Raw genomic sequence first — 23719 nt, 5'->3', positions numbered from 1 at the left:
AGGAGCTAGGAGCTAGCATAAGAAACACGCAGGTGTTTTTATGCAGGATTAATTTGTGGCATATTAAATATAAGCCTGGTTGTGTTGTGGCTAATAGAGTAAATATATGTCTTGTGTTTATTTACTGTTTTAGTCATTCCCAGCTGAATACCTGGTACCGTGAGTATGCAGCCTTGGCTGCTAAACATTTGATAGCTTGACCGTACGTGCGCGTCACGTACGTAACTTTTTAAAAATATATGAGCTTTATGAACCTTGGGTTAGGTGAACGGTCTTTTGGGCTGAGTGATTGTGTGTGTTGATCAGGTGTTTGAATTGTATTGGCGTGTTCTATGGAGCTAGGAGCTAGCATAGGAGCTAGGAGCTAGCATAAGAAACACGCAGGTGTTTTTATGCAGGATTAATTTGTGGCATATTAAATATAAGCCTGGTTGTGTTGTGGCTAATAGAGTATATATATGTCTTGTGTTTATTTACTGTTGTAGTCATTCCCAGCTGAATATCAGGTCGCCCCCGGCTCTCACAGCATCTTCCCTATCTGAATAGCTTCAACTCCCCACTAGTCCTTCACTTGCACTTTACTCATCCACAAATCTTTCATCCTCGCTCAAATTAATGGGGAAATTGTCGCTTTCTCGGTCCGAATCTCTCTCACTTCATGCGGCCATCATTGTAAACAATAGGGAACTTTGCGTATATGTTCAACTGACTACGTCACGCTACTTCCGGTAGGGGCAAGCCTTTTTTTTTATCAGATACCAAAAGTTGCAATCTTTATCGTCGTTGTTCTATACTAAATCCTTTCAGCAAAAATATGGCAATATCGCGAAATGATCAAGTATGACACATAGAAAAGATCTGCTATACCCGTTTAAATAAAAAAAATTCATTTCAGTAGGCCTTTAATGTCTTTAATGTCCTTTGTGTTCTTTTGATGATTCCCTCTTAAACATGTGTTTATCTGTGCTATGGCTATGAGTTTTTTTTATACCAGTTTCTTACCTTTTTTGTAAGGGGTGCTGGAAGTTGGCAGACGCGTCAGCGATCCTGCTCTGTCTCCCGGTAATGTTTGTCTGCTCTTGAATGGGATTGTGCTGAAAATCTTAAATCTCTATTAAAGTATTTCTGATTTTGATTCTGATTCTGAACAAGCCTGCCATCACTGCATGTTGAGGTTTGTCACAAACGCTTCCTGACAGTTTCCATAAGAAACAATGTTAAAGGTTCCAGCTTTGATAAAAGTCTATGTTTTAGTATCAATCAATCAATCAATGTTTATTTATATAGCCCTAAATCACAAGTGTCTCAAAGGGCTGTAAAGGTTTGTGTACTTTTAACACAAAATGCATCGCTATACAGTACTGGATATCAAACAAACATACTGTAAGAAGAGGTGATGGATCAAATTTCTCTTTGTTAACAAACCAAAACAACAAACTGCTCTCCTCTGAATGCGCTGCTCTGCCAACATGCACACACACACAGAAGTCCCTTGGTGTCCTCAGAAACGATCAGAAATCTAAATAATCCAAAACTTTACCACCATAATGCTACAATAATAAACATTTAAAAAGGTCAAATCCACTTACATTAACATTGGCAAAGGAGGAGCTGACAAGAAAGTAGCAGACAGGGAGAGAAGGGAGGGATCGGGGTGGTGGGGCGTGTATGTGTGTGCCTGAAAGAGGTGCCACTGAACGAATGGTAGCTCTTCTCCGCTGTGAAATAAGTCTGCTTTAGCATCTTTTTCCAGAAAATTGTGGACTCGTCACATTTAAAACTTGCTGTGGCACGGAGCTTACTTTGTTGATTCTTCCATACATGAGCGCCATTAATGTACCCCTCACAAACTCTACAGGGATTCCCTCCTTCTTTCATTGCTGGTCTGTTGTCCTTCTGGGACTCACATTGAGTGAGCAAAATAGACAACTTGTCAAAAGGTGACAAAACACAGAAAAGGATGCACGCTGAAGCACGTAGAAGTGACTATTAGTGTACTGCGCAGCAAGTGACATGGACGGCTCTTCCTCTCCAAAGATGCTGTGCCCTGCTTTTTGCCTGCAGGCGGGACACACAATGAATGAATGAGGCGTTTGTATACAAAGACATGGTTCGCTCACAAAGGCAGATTTGGCTCGATCTAAAAGTCCGTAAATCAAAAAGTTTGCAATTAGAGGGGGGTTGATGCATTTTTGGGATCTTTAAGATGAAAACTGTAGCTGCCATTATGACGTGCAGTGATGTTTTCAAATTACCATAAGTCTTGAACTATACAAAGTATTTCAATGGTTGCAATCTGCTCTTTTGCATGATATACCAGTTACTATGGTAATCTAAGTCACAGCAGCTCAGACGAGGCACCAAGCACTGTGGGCAGGGAGCGTTTCCACAGAGTGTTTCCAGAGCGGCCAGCCTGAAATGCGGGTGTCAGGGACATACGCGGAAGGAGATTTTTACTACAAAGTTCTGAAGCTTAGTGATGTATCAGATGTATCAGATTATAGGTGTTTTTTTTTTTTTACCCTTCACGTTCATATTTCGCTGTGTTTGTTGCAATTTTGTTGCGTTTCGCTTGATTGTAAAGTATGTCGATGGAGAGGGGGTGTGACGTTCATATGTTGTCAATATTCAGTGTTTTATCGTTCATAGTTAATATTGTAAATCCCACATTCTATTCCGTTTTGTAAGGCGGTCTGTCATAACGTTTTTAGCATTCAATCAGACATTATTGTGAGGTTTTGTATTAGTGTTCCTAAAAATAGATATACCGGCCCCAAGACACATTTTTTTCTTTAAATTTGGCCCCTTGAGTCCAAATAATTGCCCAGGCTTGACCTATAGCATCCAGCTGACTGACATTTTACTATCAATTTCTACTTGTGAATGTTTTGCTACTAACAATGAATCTGGATGTCATTTCCCATAATATCAATTAGTTTTCAAAAGAAACAGGTAACTAACTGTACTTGGAACGCCCCGTTTACATCGCCAGACTCAATATGTCGCCGCTTGGTGGGACTTCATCGACAGGACTGAAGCCCATTTCCCCCGCATAAACAGTGTGGATAAACGCATATAAAACTATTATATAGTACCGAATATGATTCATTACTATACTAATACCAGTATACCAGGGGTGCTCACACTTTTTCTGCAGGCAAGCTACTTTTCAATTGATCAAGTCGCGGGGATCTACCTCATTCATATATATATAATGTATATTTACTTATTTATGAAATATATGTTTTTGTTAACAAGTTAAAGGTGTTTAATGATAATGCAAGCATGTTTAACACATATAGTTAATATTGTTAATAAATTAAAGGTGTTTAATGATAATACAAAAATGTTTAATACATATAGTTAATGTTGTTAACAAGTTAAAGGTGTTTAAAGATAATGCAAGCATGTTTAACACATATAGTTAATATTGTTAACAAGTTAAAAGTGTTTAAAGATAATTCAAGCATGTTTAACACATATAGTTAATATTGTTAACAAGTTAAAGGTGTTTAAAGATAATGCAAGCATGTTTAACACATATAGCTTCCTTTCTTTCATGAAGACAAGAATATAAGTTGGTGTATTACCTGATTATGATGACTTGCATTGATAGGAATCAGACAGTGGTGCTGATAACGTCCGTATTTTCAAATGGAGGAGAAAAAAAGTCCTCCTTTCTGTCCAATACCACGTGAAAGTGGTGGGTTTTTTGGCATCTTATTTGTCCAGCTTCCATACTCCTTTGTATACACTTTACAAGAAATACATTGGCGGCAAACTCCGTAGCTTGCTAGCTTGTGCAAGGCAGCTTTCTGAGACTCCTATTTTGTTAGTGCAGGCAGGATGAAGCAGAGCTTTTATTGTGCAACTGTGCAGTCAGTCTTTGGAGTTTTGACGACAGGTACGGCGCCAGAGTCTGTTGAAATAAAAAGTGTTTCTCACCTTCCTGTCTGTAATTTTTTCTTAATAATGAGCTGGCAGCAGCCAGCGTCATCTCACAAGACCCTTGGGTGCCGTGAATGTCAATCAAGTGTCGAAAGTGACGTCATAGTGAAGATTTATGATCGCTCATTTTTAGGACTATTTTTTTAATGCCTGGCTGGCGATCGACTGACACACCCTCCGTGATCGACCGGTAGCTCGCGATCGACGTAATGAGCACCCCTGCGGTATACCATACAACCCTAACCCATAGTATCAATCAATCAATCAATCAATGTTTATTTATATAGCCCTAAATCACAAGTGACTCAAAGGGCTGTACAAGCCACAACGACATTCTCGGTACAGAGCCCACATACGGTCAAGGAAAAACTCACCCCAGTGGGACGTCGGTGAATGACTATGAGAAACCTTGGAGAGGACCGCATATGTGGGTAACCCCCCCCCCCCCCCCCCCCCCCTAGGGGGGGGGGGGAAGCAATGGATGTCGAGTGGGTCTGATATAACATTGTGAAAGTCCAGTCCACAGTAGATCCAACACATCAACGAGAGTCCAGTCCACAGCGGGGCCAGCAGGAAACCATCCCGAGCGGAGACGGGTCAGCAGCGCAGAGATGTCCCCAACCGATGCACAGGCTAGTGGTCCACCCGGGGTCCCGACTCTGGACAGCCAGCACTTCATCCATGGCCACCGGACCTATGCAACTCCCCCTCGCAAGGGACAGGGGAGAAGAGGAGAGAAGAAAAGAAACGGCAGATCAACTGGTCTAAAAAAGGGGGGTCTATTTAAAGGCTAGATTATACAAATGAGTTTTAAGATGGGACTTAAATGCTTCTACTGAGGTAGCATCTCTAACTGTTACCGGGAGGGCATTCCAGAGCACTGGAGCCCGAATAGAAAACGCTCTATAGCCCGCAGACTTTTTTTTGGCTCTGGGAATCACTAATAAGCCGGAGTTCTTTGAACGCAGATTTCTTGTCGGGACATATGGTACAATACAATCTGCGAGATAGGCTGGAGCTAAACCGTGTAGTATTTTATACGTATGTAGTAAAACCTTAAAGTCGCATCTTAAGTGCACAGGAAGCCAGTGCAGGTGAGCCAGTATAGGCGTAATATGATCAAACTTTCTTGTTTTTGTCAAAAGCCTTGCAGCCGCATTTTGTACCATCTGTAATCTTTTAATGCTAGACATAGGGAGGCCCGAAAATAATACGTTACAGTAATCGAGACGAGACGTAACGAACGCATGAATAATGATCTCAGCGTCGCTAGTGGACAAGATGGAACGAATTGTAGCGATATTACGGAGATGAAAGAAGGCCGTTTTAGTAACACTCTTAATGTGTGACTCAAACGAGAGAGTTGGGTCGAAGATAATACCCAGATTCTTTACCGAGTCGCCTTGTGTAATTGTTTGGTTGTCAAATGTTAAGGTGGTATTATTAAATAGATGTTGGTGTCTAGCAGGACCGATAATCAGCATTTCCGTTTTCTTAGCGTTGAGTTGCAAAAAGTTAGCGGACATCCATTGTTTAATTTCATTAAGACACGCCTCCAGCTGACTACAATCCGGCGTGTTGGTCAGCTTTAGGGGCATGTAGAGTTGAGTGTCATCAGCATAACAGTGAAAGCTAACACCGTATTTGCGTGTGATGTCACCCAGCGGCAGCATGTAAATACTAAAGAGTGCAGGGCCAAGAACCGAACCCTGGGGAACTCCGCACGTTACCTTGACATAGTCCGAGGTCACATTGTTATGGGAGACACACTGCATCCTGTCAGTAAGATAAGAGTTAAACCAAGACAAGGCTAAGTCTGACATACCAATACGTGTTTTGATACGCTCTAATAAAATATTATGATCGACGGTATCGAAAGCGGCGCTAAGATCAAGAAGCAGCAACATAGATGACGCATCAGAATCCATCGTTAGCAATAGATCATTAGTCATTTTTGCGAGGGCTGTCTCCGTAGAGTGATTTGCCCTGAAACCGGATTGAAAAGGTTCACAGAGATTTCTGTAATGATGTAAGTCCATACAAAACCTGTCAAAAAAAGCAGGTTAATCATAAACACAATCCAAAACAAACATCAATCCTTACAGTAAAGTTAATCGACTTCAAAAAATGTCTTCATGCTCCAAATCTGGCTTTAGAAATTGTTTGTTGCAAAATATATATATTGCATGCCCAATTTGAAGTTCTGCTACAATACCTGTAGCGCCCCTGCCCGCTTATCTGACACCAATGTCGCACATTGTATGCACTCTCATCCATCAACATATTTAGTCAGGCTGTCTGTGGGGTGGCATGTCGGGTACATTTTCAAACATAGAACTAGAAAAAGTACTTATAGGAGATCAAATTTCCACATGCATGAGCAAATCCTCTTCATCTACAACTAATGTTGCCAGTTCAGCCCGAGGCTAAAACCCCGCAATCGTGCCCAAGCCAACTATCACAGTGTGAGCACACATACTGAGGCGCCTGTCGCCAGTAAAGTCGCTCTGGCTGCTTCTGACTCTGATTCATGGCATGTTTTCTCGACTCCAGCTCGATCTGGCACAGGAAGCTTAGCTAACAAGCTAACCGGGAGAGGTGTAAAAGCCTACCTGCTGGCTCCACATCATACGCTTTGAAGTAAAAGGCAGAACAGCTCAGCTTTCTATTAGCCCCCCTGACTGCCCTCCACTCACTTATATTTGGGGGATTAACAATTCCATCATACAAATAATTAATACTGACTGAAAACAGAAAATAAAGGGAACACATCACACACCGAAGATATTTTTCAGTTGATTTTATGTGTTTTAATAAACTGAAGTTGTGAACATAATTAGGTAGAGGGACAATTACAGCAAACACATAACATTAACCCAGAGGTCAGCAACCCGCGGCTCTCGAGCCACATGTGGCTCTTTAGTGCCGCCCTAGTGACTCCCTGGAGCATTTTTAAAAAAGGATTGAAAATGGAAAAAGATGGGGGGAATACAAAGAAACGCAACAGTTTGTTTACATGTAAAATCTTCCACTCCTTCTTTGTCTCATTTTGTCCACCAAAAGTTTCATGCTGTGCGTGAATGCACAAGGGTGCGCTTTGTTGATGTTATTGACTTGTTGGAGTGCTAATCAGGCATATTTGGTCAGTGCTAATCCATGCTAACATGCTATTTAAGCTAGCTGTATTTACATATTGCATCATTATGCCTCATTTGTAGGTATATTTGAGATAATTTTATATCCTATACATGTATCCTCTTTGTATATAATTTAGTTTTGCATGTCTCATGGCACATTATCTGTATGTAGTATTGGCTGCATTTCAGATGGTTGTTTGTGTGCCACGTTGTTCCAGACGACAGCAAATGTTACCTAGCTTGCCAAAGACTGTAATAAATCTATTAAAAGAAGACACCCTGCCGTTTCCTTTAACTTGGACACACATCTATACCTTGAGCCATTCTAAGCCAGTAATGTCCAGGAGTTATTTCAACTTCTGAGTAGCCTCTGAATTACTAATGGTTTCTAATGTTGTAAAAATGTGTACAATAAATATTATATTTCAACATTTCTGTCAACAAAGATTTGCTTCAGCCTGCGACCCATAGTCATTTTGATAGTAGGCTAATATAGCTAATATAGACACTTACGTCATGTGTTGCCTTCATTATAACACTTATATAAAACTTTTAATTTTTGCGGCTCCAGACAGATTTGTTTTTTGTGTTTTTGCTCCAATATGGCTCTTTCAACGTTTTGGGTTGCCGACCCCTGCATTAACTCATTGAGGACTGGTTACATAATTTTACTCAAAAACAAAGTGAAAACAATCTATCGCATGCCGTCCTCAAGATAACTCGTAACATGGCTTCATATTGTAGTGTGTATGACCTCTATGTTCCTGTGAAGTGAAGTGAATTATATGTTTGTATTTATATAGCGCTTTTCTCTAGGGACTCAAAGCGCTTTACATTGTGAAACCCAATATCTAAGTTAATTTTTTTTTAAGCCAGTGTGGGTGGCACTGGGAGCAGGTGGGTAAAGTGTCTTGCCCAAGGACACAACAGCAGTGACTAGGTTGGCAGAAGCGGGGATCAAACCTGGAACGCTCAAGTTGCTGGCACGGCCACTCTACCAACCGAGCTATACCGCCCCAAAATTGTGTGCACTCAATACAACACCTGGGCATTTTCCTGGTGAGACAGATGTATTTGTCGTCTCCAGAGGGTAGAGTAGCCCAAAATTGTACTCGTGTAAGAGTACCTTTTACTTTAGAGCAGGGGTCACCAACGCGGTGCCCGCGGGCACCAAGTAGCCCGTACGGACCAGATGAGTAGCCCGCTGGCTTGTTCTAAAAATAGCTCAAATAGCAGCACTTACCAGTGAGCTGCCTCTATTTTTTAAATTTTATTTATTTACTAGCAAGCTGGTCTCGCTTTTTTTAATTCTAAGAGAGACAAAACTCAAATAGAATTTGAAAATCCAAGAAAATATTTTAAAGACTTGGTCTTCACTTGTTTAAATAAATTCATGATTTTTTTTACTTTGCTTCTTATAACTTTCAGAAAGACAATTTTAGAGAAAAAATACAACCTAAAAAATGATTTTAGGATTTTTAAACACATATACCTTTTTACCTTTTAAATTCCTTCCTCTTCTTTCCTGACAATTTAAATCAATGTTCAAGTAAATTTGTTTTTTTTATTGTAAAGAATAATAAATACATTTTAATTTAATTCTTCATTTTAGCTTCTGTTTTTTCGACGAAGAATATTTGTGAAATATTTCTTCAAACTTATTATGATTAAAATTCAAAAAAATTATTCTGGAAAATGTAGAAAATCTGTAGAATCAAATTTAAATCTTATTTCAAAGTCTTTTGAATTTCTTTTAAAATTTTTGTTCTGAAAAATATAGAAGAAATAATGATTTGTCTTTGTTAGAAATATAGCTTGGTCCAATTTGTTATATATTCTAACAAAGTGCAGATCGGATTTTAACCTATTTAAAATATGTCATCAAAATTCTAAAATGAATCTTAATCAGGAAAAATTACAAATGATGTTACATAAATTATTTTTTTTATTTTTTCAAAAAGATTCGAATTAGCTGGTTTTTCTCTTCTTTTTTTCGGTTGAATTTTGAATTTTAAAGAGTCGAAATTGAAGATAAACTATGTTTCAAAATTGAATTGTAATTTTTTTGGTGTTTTCTCCTCTTTTAAACCGTTCAATTAAGTGTAAATATCATTAATTATTAATAATAACATAGAGTTAAAGGTAAATTGAGCAAATTGGCTATTTCTGGCAATTTATTTAAGTGTGTATCAAACTGGTAGCCCTTCGCATTAATCAGTACCCAAGAAGTAGCTCTTGGTTTCAAAAAGGTTGGTGACCCCTGCTTTAGAGTAATACTCAAGTAAAACAACTTGAAATACTTGAGTAAGAGTAGGTATTTACTGCAAAAAAAAATATTCAAGTACTGAGTAACTGGTGAGTATATTTCTGATTGATTTAGTAGCTATTTTTCAATGATACTTGCACTACAACCGTATAGGTGGTGTGCGTGTGTGTGTTCTGCATGTACTACGAAAGATGCACATTTTACAATCACTTATGGTGTTATAACATGTCTAATAATAGAATATGCACAGCTAAAACGTAAGCACAATGTTTTCTCTAGTTGGAATTCTTGTAGGCTGAAACACAAACTTTTCTACTGACACAGATGACAGCGAAGGATATGGCTGTTTTTTTTTTTATTGCCTGACTGCTGACAGTTGACTGCGAGTCGCTGTTGTTTTCTTCATTGCTGCGATGTAAATATGTCATTTTTTTAAGTGTGGTTGGGCTATCAATATTTTCCAGTGCAGTTATGTGACCGCCAGACTCCGTTTGATTGGTGAAATGGAGTCATACGTCACAAGTGCTTAATTAGGATTGGTGAAATGTGTGATGTTATGTTACAATTAGACAGACAACACAACATGTAGTCATTTCACTGGAAGAATTGTCCAACACAGTATATATATATATATATATATATATATATATATATATATATATATTGTTGCGTTTGACCAGATGTTCCTCCAAGTGGGATGTAAAACGCTGGTCAGTCCCAAGTTACTTAGATGACACATAAACTGATCTCGAATATACACCAATCACAGAATAGGTATTTTCTAATTTTATTGTCAAATATTTGAGAATAGAGACCAGCCTCGAACAACACATCCAAATGCGTAGCCCAAGTCGATCTGGCATTCCACAGGCCAAAAGCAACTCTTTTCACACAAAGAAAGCCCGCCTTTCCCCTCCCCCCAACACTGATAAGAAGAGAGACTTGGGGGTTGTGTTCACATTCCTGATGGTTTACGACCCTATCTAACCAGGCAATCTGAAGACAAAGAGAAACTAGTATACAGAGTAAAATTAAGGAAAGAAATGAGCTGATTCAAACATGATTATGAATAAAGAAATAGCTCTTAAACATATGCATTATCTACAATCCCCCTTCAGATCTTATCCAAAAGATCTCTCCTACGAGAGCAACACCTCTAAAGCACGCCCCACATTAAAGTAGGTGCTGTAGTTTTTTTTTTCTTTGAGCAAGCTAGCAATAAAACAACAGCATATTTACATGGATGACAGATGGAGGGAGTCCACGTCAATGTCGTCATGGTCAGGGAAGGAAATCAACAATTCTCGAAAGTCTCCATTTTGCTTGACCCCCTTCAAAGACATAACGAGCCCAGAAACAGGGTGGGGTTGACCTTCTACAGCTCTAACAATGATGCGGGTGCATAGAGACTTAGCACAAGGGGCGATAAAGCAACCGCAAGAGGCTATAATGGCCAAGAAAACTCCAATGGAGACCAGGACAGACTTAATTAGGTCAGTCCACCTGCCAAATGTGCTTTGGAGCCAATCTTTAAAGGGGTCAGAGACCCCTGAAACTTCAGTAAGTTCCTTAGACAGGGCCTGGAGGCCCTCTAAGGCCCTCTGAACTGAGCCATCTGGTGCAGTGTTGTTAGGAATGAAGGTACAGCATTGGTCACCAAACATTGCACACACGCCTTCTTCCTTGGCTAGGATGCGGTCAAGGGCTATGCGGTTCTGGATGGCCATGAGAGAGGTCGGGGCAAGTTGTTCAGCAAGTCCCTCAACGGCGTCACGAGTCAGGTTGGTCAGTCTCAACAGATTATAAAAAACATAGTTAATGCGTTCAACATTTTTAGTAGCAGTCACAGGGAAAATAGCACCAATGATAGGAAGGTTCTCGAAACCTGCACAGGATTCACACCACAATTTGTGTTGTGAGGGGACCCCTCTTGGTTGTCCAATTGCATCAAAGTAAACACCATCAGGGTTTCTCATCAGATCAAAGGAGCCCTTTACACTCCTTCGAGATAAAACATGGCGGCGTCGGCGAGAAGTTAGAGAGGCCGCTGAGACAGGAGTTACAAGGGGAGTTAATTTGGTACCCACTAGGGTGAGTGGGGTCACCAGTCTAACCATAGCACAAAGCCCTACGGATGACTTTGGGATTCTAATGTACAATCTGTGCTCCCCACAATACCAGAATAAGTCAGCTCGTGCCCAAGGGCCTATCCTTGAGCCATCTATCAGTGTGGTGCACCAGGAAGGGTTAATATCACCCAATTTGTTGGGGGACGAAGAGGGTCCTTTGAATTGAAAACACGTGTAATTCAGCTTTTGGGCCACAAATGGAAGAAGTCGGGTGGAATTGTCAACAGGAGGGTACACACTAGCCAACAAATCGCACCCTGGTGGCGTGGGTTCAGAGAACAAGGAAATAAGACAGTTTGAGCCATTTATGTCAGTCAACTTAAAAGGGGCGGGGTAAGTGTGGGGAAAAGGACGTCCAGCGGAACAAGCAACACAGTCACCCAGGTTTTGGCTCTTAGCCATGCTAGTCATCCACCTGAGCCATAGGTTGCCTGCACCTGCTCCTAAGGTCAAAGCTACCAGGTCTTCAGTGGTGATGTCATTAGTATACACAGATGTGAGAGCTTTTGTAACGTCACCGAGGTGGAGTGGCACTTTAGGTGCTACAGAGGGGGCAAAGGTAGTTAATGCCCTCTCAAGGATATTAATTTTAATAATCCCTTTAGGGTCCGTACCAGCCTGTTCAACCCCCAAAACAACATAAAAGGGACTTGGCACAACACCCATTCCGATAATTGTAAGTGCAAGGGGATTCTGGGAACGATCAAAATTCCTCTGAAAGGTCATCCCTCTCTGAATAACTTGTAATAGTAGAGGTAGGCGGTAATGGTAAAAAGAGGGCCCTGTGTAGTGGGTTACACTCGTCCATGAGGGGCACCACCCACTAGAGTATGTTGTCTGCTTCCGACACCAATGATTCAGTTTTATGTCGTCACAAAGATAGAGGTTACTACTACGGTACAAACTATTTTTCCCCCCGCATTTAATCACACTGCACAGGTCAAAAAAATAAGTCTTGCTGTCCCCCCTAACCCAGTCTATTTCAAGTCCGCCGTATGTTCTAAGACACTTGTCAGTCACTGTCGTCGGGAAGGAAGGACTGAGGCACAAGAACAGTAGAACAAGCCTAAACACCAATCCGTCAGGAAATACTTCTGGGCGTAACATCCTTGTTTTTCGACTATCAAAATCAGAGTAATTCAGGTAACGAAACGGGGATAAACATCAAACTTTTCACTTAATATAACGACACAGATAGTTATGCTGAAAACAAGCAAGAGAAATTGGATAACTTCGAGTATAAAGGCTGGTCTCAAATAAGGATATACAATATAGAAGTTAAAAAGAGTAATATAGGTAGAAAATCTCTCTCTCAGCGTCGTCTTCTGGGCTGTAGGATTATGTGTGTGTAATTAAAGCCTCGCTCTTCTATGACCTAGAGGGGGAGAGGTTACTAGCACGATCACCCCTTATGTGTGTTACTTCGTTAACACACCCACTAAAAATGAGTCGTTTTCTGCTCCCGTTCTTCTTCAGCTGCCTCAGGCTCAAAAGGCGCTGCTAGGGGGTCGAGTGGGGCAGATGATGTGGCTATGTCAGCAATGACATCCGCTGGTGATCTATCAGGTTCTTCAGCAGGAGTGCAGAGGGAGAGGTGGTACCAGGTGTCCCCTTTACCAGCTAGTCGAAGGGCGTGAGACGTCCGTTCCACGACCTTGAAGGGACCAGTCCACCTGGGCTCCGTCCACTTGCGTTTGATGACTTTGAGCTTGACCCACTCTACGGGAGGGAGGGTCCCTGGAGGAGTGGATTGTTGTCCACGAATCTGTGCAGAGAAATTATTACACAAATTCTGAATTTGTTCAAAGTACCATTTTGGTTTTACGCTGATTCTTCCTTCCAGGGAGGCAGCTGGTCCTGGGAAGGGCTGACCTGAATGCAGTTCATAGGGTGAAAAACCAGTTTTGTTCATGGACATTCGGATGGTCATTAAAGCCAATGGTAACGCGTCAACCCACTTCAATTTGGTCTGTGCACAGATTTTTGCCAATTTTGTCTTGATGTTTTGGTTCATTCTCTCGACCTTACCTTGGGACTGAGGATGGTACACCGAACCAAACCTGTGTTCTAGTCCGAGAGCCTTTTCGACCAAGGCTAGGTGAGTATTTTTGAAATGGGTGCCGTTGTCTGACCTAATCTTTTTGGGGAAACCATGTCGGGGAATTAGGTCATTAACAAGCCATTTAATTACTGATTTTGCATCCTCTTTTGAGGTTGGAGTTGCTTCCGGCCATCCACTGTAATTGTCAACGCAAGTTAGCAAGTACCTTTTCCCTTGTACCGGATTGATCATGTCAGTGTAATCGATCGTCCATTCTTCACCATTTTGTGTCGGAATGGGGAAAGTCCCCATTTCTGGTTTCAGTGTTGGTCTGGGGTTAAAGTCCTGGCAGATATCGCAGTATCTGACGTGGTTGTCCACAATGTTCTCCAAATAGGGGTGCCACCATAGTGACAAGTTCGCTTTTGTTTGCTTTGCCCCCACATGTCCGGGACCGTGGGCCCATCGGAGCATTTTTTGTCTAATTCCTGGGGGCCAGGCCAGGTGACCATTTGGCCCTCGCCAAAGACCTGTCGGGTCTTGTCTAGCGCCTCTTCTCAGCCACAAAGTTTTCTCTTGTGGTGAGGCCTGCTCCTGATGTTTTCTGATTTCATTATCAGACAGGGCAGGTAGGAGTTCTGTCTGGCAGGCAGTGGCAGTCATGATAATTCCAGTCTTGTCATAGCCAGCAGTTTGCTTAGCTACGGAGTCAGCAAAGTTGTTACCATCAGTTACTGTCCCTTTTTCCTTACTGTGTCCCTTGCACTTGACAATAGCTATCCTTTTAGGTAGGAGCAGCGCTGTTTCCAGTGCTTCCATTTCTGTCTTGTATTTAATCGGATGTCCTTCAGCAGTCAGGAAGCCATTTCTCTTCCATTTAGGAAGGTCAATGACAGCTGACATGAAGGCATAAGCCGAGTCTGTAAAGATAGTCACTTCGTAGTCTTTTCCTTGCTTTAGGGCTTCTGTCAAAGCCACAAGTTCAGCTCTTTGTGCCGACAGCTGTTCGTCAAGTGTCTGGGTGGCCAAGGTCTCCCATTCTCCTGAGCTGGACTGCTGTACCACTGACCAAGCTGCCTGCAATCCCTTTAGAGGATGTCTGAAACAACAGCCGTCCGTGAACAGCCAGTGGGAGCCTGGGATGGGTGTGGTCAACAGGTCTGGTCTTATCTTTTCAGTCAAAGCAACTCTCTCCTCACAGTGATGTAGTTCTCCACTATTTATGTTATCAGCCATGTTGATTCCTTCGTGTGTAAAAGTTATGTGAGGTTGTTGCAAAATTTTCATGAGTCTGCGTTGTTTGAGTGGCGTCATGGTAAACAAATGTGATGATACATATGCAATGACAGTGTGGTTTGTCAGTACTGTAAGTGGGTGTCCCATGACAATGTGTGCCGTTTTGTCAATCAGTTTTGCCAAAGTGGAAGCATGTTGCGAGCATGTGTGATGTCGAAGTTCAGATAGGTCAAGCAGAATGCTGGTGTAGGTTAAAACGCAACGCGTTCCCCCTATACCTCCCCCTTCAGGTTTCTGAAAAAGGACAGCGTTAGCAGTACCTTCACTCTCAGAAACATCTAAGTAGAAGGGTAGTTTGTAGTCTGGTACTGCAAGGGCAGAAGCAGAAGACAAATGTTGCTTGAGGTCAATGAAAGCTTGTTCGGCCTCAACCGTCCACTGGAGGGCAGCATTTGAGTTGCGGACTCCAGCAGTGCGGAGGAGGGCACGAAGAGGAGCTGTTTTCAAGGAAAAACAAGGAATGTAGGAGCGGCTGAAACCAGCCAATCCAAGGAAGGACTGTAATTGTTTGACAGAAGAAGGTTTAGGATGACATAGGATAGACTGGCGATGGTCAGGGGACAGGGAGACCCCCGTTGAGGAGATCTCCCGCCCCATGAAATGAACAAGGGAACGGGCAACCTGCAATTTCTTACGAGAGACCTTGTATCCTGTTGAGGCCAGACGCTGAAGAACAGCTAGGGTGCCCGCCAGGCATGAGGTAGGAGAAGAAGCAGCGATGAGTATGTCATCTACATACTGGACAACAAATGTGTCGTCAAAAAGCTCCACTGAGGCCAGATCGTCTCGTAATTGCTGGTTGAAAAGGCCAGGCGACAGTTTCCAACCTTGTGGGAGGCGGGAGTACTGCAGCTTTTGACCTTGAAAGGTGAAAGCAAAGACATGTTTGATGCATTCAGCGATAGGGATGCAAAAGAAAGCATTCGCTAGGTCAATGACAGAGAAATAACAGTGTGCAGTGGTCAGATGGGTGAGTGCTGTGTAAGGGTTAGGAACAGGTATGGGAGGGGTCACTGTGACGTCATTAACGGCCCTAAGATCGTGTACCATCCGGTACACAGAGGTGCCAGTTTTTGGAACAGGCAAAATAGGTGTGTTCCATTTAGAGTTGGAGGGTTCCAATACTCCAGATTGTTTAAGGCCTGAGATGGTATCTGTAATGCCATCTATGGCTTGTTGTTTTTGTGGGTATTGTCTGACATGTACCACACTACTGGTGTCAATTTTGACAGAGACAGGGGACGCATTGACAGCAAGACCAACATCTGTGGGACCTTGAGACCAAACGGTCAGTGGGAGGGTGTTTAACATGTCAGCAGCTTCAGGATGGTCTGTTCGTTCTTGCCCATGCTCTCGAGCGACCTGAAGATGTTGTAGAACCCCGAGGTCAGCAGTCTGAGAGCAGGAGATACGAAACATATCAACTGAGTCAGAATGTTGTAAGTGTGGTATTTGGGTGTCTACCCAATCAGTGGCAGATACTCCCTGTTTTGTCATTGGACCCAAGTCCTTGGCTTGGTAGGCGGGACAAAGAGCAAGAGAACAATGTGGGACTGCCGTAGCGTCCATTTTATACCATTTTTTCTGTTGAGGAGTGAAATCGACATGGGCGGACACACCCTGAGCTCCAGCATAGATGTGAGTGTAGGCCAAAGGCCACTCTTTCCCTGCTATGGTGTCAAAACCTTCTTGGTAACTTTCATCAGATTGGCGATCATAATATAAGGTGACATGTGGCGGATCAGGTGGTGGTACATACGGACGCAGCTCGGTCAGCCAGGGCTTCCACTGATAGAAGAGCAGGAGCAGCCCTTGTCCTTCACTTGTTTCCGGGAGGAGGCGTGTCCAGTAGATGTCCGCCATTTGTGGTACCTCAGGTTGAGGCATGAGCACAAACATGGAGGAGCCTTTATAGTGGTGTCGCAGCTTGGTGATAGTGCCGTCAGGTAACACCAGGAAGGTTCCTTCTGTGCGATATTGGATGTCAGGGTACAGTTTGTAAAGCAGATCATTACCGAGCAGGCAAGGTGTGTGATGATCAACCACGAAGGGATGCTTTAGCGAGTGTCCAGCAATCTGAACCGGAAGTGGTTTGGTGACAGGTAACATCCTTGTGACCCCAGCAAAGCCTTCAACCTTTAAAAAGGAAGCACACAGTTTCTTTGGAACTACTGCATTCAAAAGTGAATGTGTAGCGCCAGTGTCAATCATGAACTGATAACATTGTCCATTGACAACTATGTCCAGCAGGGGGCCTGTCTGTATTTCCTGCTGTGGCTCCTGCTGTGGGCAGCTTCAGAAGACCCCCCCTTGGTCCACGTCGTCACCCAGGAAGTAGGCGGAGGCGCCAGGCGCTAAGGCGGACCTGGGGGCGTGGTATTGTTGCTGTTGTTGTGGCTGCTGTTGGGAGGAGCTCTGCTGTGGGTGCCCTCTGCCACGACCTCGTGTTCGTCTGCCGGCACGACGGAACCATTCCTGTTCGGAAATACTCGGACAGTCTCGGCTCCAGTGACCAGGCTGGTCACAGTTGAAACAGTTTCTTCCCCGGATTGACTTTGAAACGCCGCGTCCACCACCTGAGCCTGAGGGTCTGGTTTCAAGTTTATTGAGGATTCTTTCCTCCATCTTTTGTAGTTCAAAAGCAAGTTCACCCGTTGCCGAATACACTTTAGCAGATTTGTGACCTTTAGGGTCTTTAGACATTTTTGCTACATCAATTTGTAAATTAAGGAGTTGTTTCCTTACTGCTCTGTCCTCAGCCTTATCATTTTCACCTTGCTTAGTCCAATTCTGCATGTGGTGGATAAGGTGCCTCTCCCAGGTAGCACCGTCAGCTCCTGGTATATCAGGATTAGCATCCATCCTTTTTTTCACCACAGTTGGCATTGCGTCAAGTACGGCTCGTCTAAAAAACTGTCGGTGTTCCCCTTCTTTACTGGGGTGCACACCTGTAGCACGTGACCATTGCTCTTTAGCTTGACTTATGAATACATAAGGTGACTCACCATCTTTCCACTGATAAGTGGGTGTGGCATTTTGACACGGAAGAGGAAAGAGACTGCGCATAGCAGTAGCTATGTCGTGAATGTATGGTGTTATTGGCAGGGTCTGAGGTTCAGCCATTAATCCTGCTTGTTGTTCCATGTTTTGGCCATCTTGCGTGGAAACACAACGATACAAAATGCCCCTAAAGTCTCCTACTGAGAGTGTGTATCCTGCTGTTAGTTTGTCTAACGTATTAAGCCAAAGACTCCCACCTTCAGACACAGGTGGGAGTTTGTCAACGATGGCCTGTATGTCTGCAACAGCAAAAGGCTTATATTGGAATCTGCCGCTATTATCAGGAAAAAGTGGATATGCGTGTCCCTCCAGCTTTTTTTTTAAGCGTGTGTTGTATGCATGTGGTTCATGTGGGTGTTGGTCAATGTAGCCTTCCATTGAGCCATTAACAGTTACAGGAGACCACAAAGTCTGGCTCTGTTGTGTGTTGTATGCATGTGGTTCATGTGGGTGTTGGTCAATGTAGCCTTCCATTGAGCCATTAACAGTTACAGGAGACCACAAAGTCTGGCTCTGTTGTGTGTTGTTCGAGAATGTCTGATGTGCACGTGAGAGACTGTCATCTACTGGGGGAGGGCATTTGTTTATGGCAACAAAATGGTCTGGCGTGTAAAGTGAGGAGTTCTGCATTGACTCATGCATTATCTGCTGTCTAGTAAGATTAGGCATATTCGGGAGGTTTTCCGCTGGGTGGCTGTTATTTTGGGGCTTAGGCACCAGAGGTGATTTACACTCAGGAGACAGCATTAGTTTTGGAGGAGGGTTCAATCTTAGAGAGGCTGTGTGAGCACCGCCCTCATTTGTCACAGGAGTAGGGGGTGGACCAGAGAGCTTTGTTTCTGTTTCGACCACCAGGGCTCCTCCTGTGACTGTCAAAAGTGGGTATAAAGACGCCTCCGGCTTTACGTCATAGGGCGGTGGCTTAGTCAAAGTCTGGGCGGGTCGTTTGAATTGTCTTGCGCATGCGCGACAGGCGAAAGACCAGTCAATCCATTTTTTCATGTTTATCTCAATTGTTTTCATTTCTTTAGCAGCTTTTCTTTTTTCCATGTAACTCCCGCTTACTCGAATTCCCTCTAGCTTCCTTTTCTCATTCGTCAAACGCTTATATTCTCGAGCACATAAGTTCTGTAAGCCTTCTTTTAACCCGTTAGGTTCCTCGCCCTGTGCTCGAGTCATCTCCTTAACTACTTTACTTCGTTCCTTTTTGTCTCTCCCCGCGGACTCCATTGTTACCAAAAGCACATTCAATTGATCATTGAACGATAACCATTCATCACATTTTCCCCAGCCGTCATCACATTCTTGTCTGTCACACTCCTTGGCCATTTTCACCAGCGCACACACACACACAAGCACGTGTAAGCACTCACGCACACACAAGCAAGTGCCTACAGCCCTACGCACACACACACACACACACACGTAAGCACTCTCTCTGCGTTTCACTTTACCATAAAACTTCCAGTTACTTTTTTATTTTATTTTTTATTTTACCTGACGTTTGAGTTCACAACTTTTCGAGTATTGTAAACTCCCTCTTAACCCTTTCAAGGAACGTTCTCTTTTTTTTCTTTTTAAACTCTACTTGCTAATTTTATTGTCGACAACCGTCCATTCAATTGATCATTACACAGTAATGATTCATCACATTCCTCCCCGACCGCCATCACATTCCTGTCTGTCACACTCAGTGGCCATTGTGTCTATTTTTTTTCAGAAGGGCCTCGAACCCCTGAAGGCCTTTAACCCACAAACCATACGGCGGCCTTTAACCCCGTAATTTTTCGTACAATACGCAGCTAGAGCCTCTAACTCTAACCCGTGCAATTTATCGTGCAATATGCAGGCCTCTAACCTCCATATCATACGAGGGCCTTTAACCCGTTACTCTTTTAGGCGGCGACCAACTACCCAGGGTGAGCCACACCCAACTATTAGTTCACTCGTCAATGAAACTGCCCGTCACGGTAATCGAGACACAATGGCGTGAGTTGACCACCTATTTACAATTTTAATGCAATGGCAGGCTCGGCAAAAATGCAATCAATCTATCAAAATCACCATTCTGTGTCTGCGGTACAAAGCAGTGTTTAACTTACAGACTTCTGGGCAGACTCCTAATGCAGATTTTATCTAAAAAGAAAGGTTCTGCTTACCTTGAATTATGTTTTGGCCATGTGAGTCTGTCCAGAAGATTGCAAGAGAAGGTCCAATTGTCAGCGTGTCATCTCGGACGAAGCCCCCAAATTGTTGCGTTTGACCAGATGTTCCTCCAAGTGGGATGTAAAACGCTGGTCAGTCCCAAGTTACTTAGATGACACATAAACTGATCTCGAATATACACCAATCACAGAATAGGTATTTTCTAATTTTATTGTCAAATATTTGAGAATAGAGACCAGCCTCGAACAACACATCCAAATGCGTAGCCCAAGTCGATCTGGCATTCCACAGGCCAAAAGCAACTCTTTTCACACAAAGAAAGCCCGCCTTTCCCCTCCCCCCAACACTGATAAGAAGAGAGACTTGGGGGTTGTGTTCACATTCCTGATGGTTTACGACCCTATCTAACCAGGCAATCTGAAGACAAAGAGAAACTAGTATACAGAGTAAAATTAAGGAAAGAAATGAGCTGATTCAAACATGATTATGAATAAAGAAATAGCTCTTAAACATATGCATTATCTACAATATATATATATACATATATATATATATATTTGCAAGCAGTAATCAATAGATTACAAATATTGTAACAATCAGAATAAAATTCTATGTAACAAAGTAAAAGTAGCATTTCTTCTACACACAAATACTCAATTAAAAGTAAAGTAAAAGTATGAAAAGTACAATTCATCCAAAAGAGTTACCATATTTTCCAAATTATAGAGCGCTCTGGTATATAAATCACATCTACAAAATTTTTGAAAAACATTTTTCCCATATATTAGTCGCACTGGACTATAAGCTGCATATGCATACATTGTGAAATTAGTTCCTTACACAGATTTGCAAATGTTTATTAACATACCCTAATTGTTTCCAAATGGCAGTAAAACGGCTGATCAAACAAAACATTCGTCATTGTCATGGACCCACTAGCCGCGTAAGCTACCTCTCCAATCAGATTTAATAACTCCAATGTGACTGACATCTTGGTGAAGTTTCTGCTGATTTTGTGGAACTGGAACAATACAAAAAGAATGCCATTGTAACTTAAAGGCCTACTGAAATGAAATTGTTTTATTTAAACGGGGATAGCAGATCCATTCTATGTGTCATACTTGATCATTTCGCGATATTGCCATATTTTTGCTAAAAGGATTTAGTAGAGAACGTCGACGATAAAGTTTGCAACCTTTGATCGCTGATAAAAAAAAAAGCCTTGCCTGTACCGGAAGTAGCGTGACGTCACAGGTTGAAGGGCTCCTCACATTTCCCCATTGTTTACACCAGCAGAGAGAGCGATTCGGACCGAGAGAGCGATTCGGACCGAGAAAGCGACGATTACCCCATTAATTTGAGCCAGGATGAAAGATTTGTGGATGAGGAATGTGAGAGTGAAGGACTAGAGTGCAGTGCAGGACGTATCTTTTTTCGCTCTGACCGTATCTTAGGTACAAGGGTTCATTGGATTCCACACTTTCTCCTTTTTCTATTGTGGATCACGGATTTGTATTTTAAACCACCTCGGATACTATATCCTCTTGAAAATGAGAGTCGAGAACGCGAAATGGACATTCACAGTGACTTTTATCTCCACGACAATACATCGGCGAAGCACTTTAGCTACGGAGCTAACGTGATAGCATCGGGCTTAACTGCAGATAGAAACAAAATAAATAAACCTCTGACTGGAAGGATAGACAGAAAATCAACAATACTATTAAACCATGGACCTGTAACTACACGGTTAATGCTTTCCAGCCTGGCGAAGCTTAATAATGCTGTTGCTAACGATGCCATTGAAGCTAACTTAGCTACGGGACCTCGACAGAGCTATGCTAAAAACATTAGCTATCCACCTACGCCAGCCCTCATCTGCTCATCAACACCCGTGCTCACTTGCGTTCCAGCGATCGACGGAGCGACGGAGGACTTCACCCGATCATAGATGCGGTCGGCGGCCCGGAGACGGAGGAAGTCAAGGTGAGGTTGGCGGCTAGCGCATCTGCTATCCATCTCAAAGTCCTCCTGGTTGTGTTGCTGTAGGCCGCCGCTAATACACCGATCCCACCTACAGATTTCTTCTTTGCAGTCTTCATTGTTCATTAAACAAATTGCAAAAGATTCACCAACACAGATGTCCAGAATACTGTGGAATTATGTGGTGAAAACAGAGCTTTTTGTATTGGATCCAATGGGGTCCGATTACTTCCGTTCACTACGTGACGTCACGCGCAAACGTCATCATACCGAGACGTTTTCACCTGGAAGTTTCACAGGAAATTTAAAATGGCACTTTATAAGTTAACCCGGCCGTATTGGCATGTGTTGCAATGTTAAGATATCATCATTGATATATAAATTATCAGACTGCGTGGTCGGTAGTAGTGGGTTTCAGTAGGCCTTTAATAAAACTAACACAAACACTTGTAAACAAGTTAGCATATTAGCTAATGCTACCAACGCTAGCTTCATTACATTGCAATAGCACGTACAAATATGCATGAAAACACTCCTGTAGACCTCACACATGGGACGGGTTAGTAAGTAAGAATTGTTTTAGTTATACTGTAAAACTTACAAATGTTGCTTGAAGTAATAAACAATCCATACGAGTAGAAACGCTATAGACGATCACACTTGTACTTCCGGTTCAAAATTTTAAACAGCAGCGAACAATCATCCTGCAGTACCTGCAGCGAACAAACTCGTCCAAAAGATGGCACCACGGCACAAACAATAACACCATTTCAGTGTATTTGCATGTGTTTAATTACAACTATTTGCATTATGGTTGCCAACAAAGAAAATCCATAAATTATAGTCCAGAATTTAAAGTACTTCAAATATAATACCCACCTCTTCCAGAACTGGATCAGGGCATCACCAGTCAGGTCCTGGGCAGTCTGTGATGTGACATACCACAGTAGCACTGGATGCAATGATACATGAAGTCCAAAATGCGCTCCATTGCATCCAGGTCTGGGAAACAGCTGTTCTATAGCCTCAATACCTTGATTATCCAGGAACTGCAGACACACCGTTTGAGGCCAGGTGATGTCATGCACCAGAAGGAAGCCAGGGCCCGCTGCCAACACATATGGTCTGACAATGGGTGCGGAGGGAGTACCTGGTCTGTGCAGCCCTCCAAGGGTATGACTCTCCCATCAACGCTACCCCACCAAACATCATGGTCATGCTGGAGGATGTTGGGGGAAGGAGAAAACTCTCTACAACATCCCCAAACTCTAACGTGTGTCACATGTTCTCTTTGAAAACCTGCTCTCATCTTTGAAGAGAAAAGGATAAACCGCCAACTCTGGTGTTTATTGGCAGACAGCAAGAGAGCATACCGTATTTTCCGGACCATTGGGTGCACTGGATTATAAGGCGCACTGCCGATGAATGGTCTGTTTTTGATCTTTTTTCATACATTAGGCGCACCGGATTATAGGGTGCATTAAAGGAGTCCTATTATTATACTTGTTTTCTAAATTGAAAACACTTCATTGTGGTCTACATAACTGGTCTAATAACTAAAGTTCCTTGGGTGAATCACTACACCGGTATGTTTTAGCGCTTTCATGGTGGGTTTACTGACATATATAAGTAAGAACTTTACACTACTTTATATTAGAAATGGCAACAGTGGAGGATGAATGTCCCATAACAA

At 42.7% G+C, this 23719-nt stretch overlaps 1 protein-coding gene across 1 annotated transcript; it reads right to left on the bottom strand.

Annotated features, from left to right (window-relative positions):
- Positions 1-10213: 10213 nt before the first annotated feature.
- LOC133648983 (uncharacterized) lies at positions 10214-20305 on the bottom strand. The gene is made up of 2 exons (XM_062045615.1): positions 20037-20305; positions 10214-13245 (listed from the first exon to the last, which is right to left on the bottom strand). Exon 2 carries the CDS (start codon positions 12585-12587, stop codon positions 10587-10589), a length of 2001 nt encoding a protein of 666 aa, XP_061901599.1. The 5' UTR covers positions 12588-13245; positions 20037-20305; the 3' UTR covers positions 10214-10586.
- Between the last annotated feature and the right edge of the window lie 3414 nt (positions 20306-23719).

Source organism: Entelurus aequoreus, linkage group LG04, assembly GCF_033978785.1.
Source record: "Entelurus aequoreus isolate RoL-2023_Sb linkage group LG04, RoL_Eaeq_v1.1, whole genome shotgun sequence".
NCBI classification, from domain to species: domain Eukaryota; kingdom Metazoa; phylum Chordata; class Actinopteri; order Syngnathiformes; family Syngnathidae; genus Entelurus; species Entelurus aequoreus.
Note: the sequence above shows the minus strand (reverse complement) of the source record. Positions and strands in the feature narration are given on the sequence as shown.

Coding starts and splice junctions, on each gene's coding strand:
- LOC133648983 (XM_062045615.1), bottom strand. CDS start 12,587: ATGTTACGCCCAGAAGTATTTCCTGACGGATTGGTGTTTAGGCTTGTT.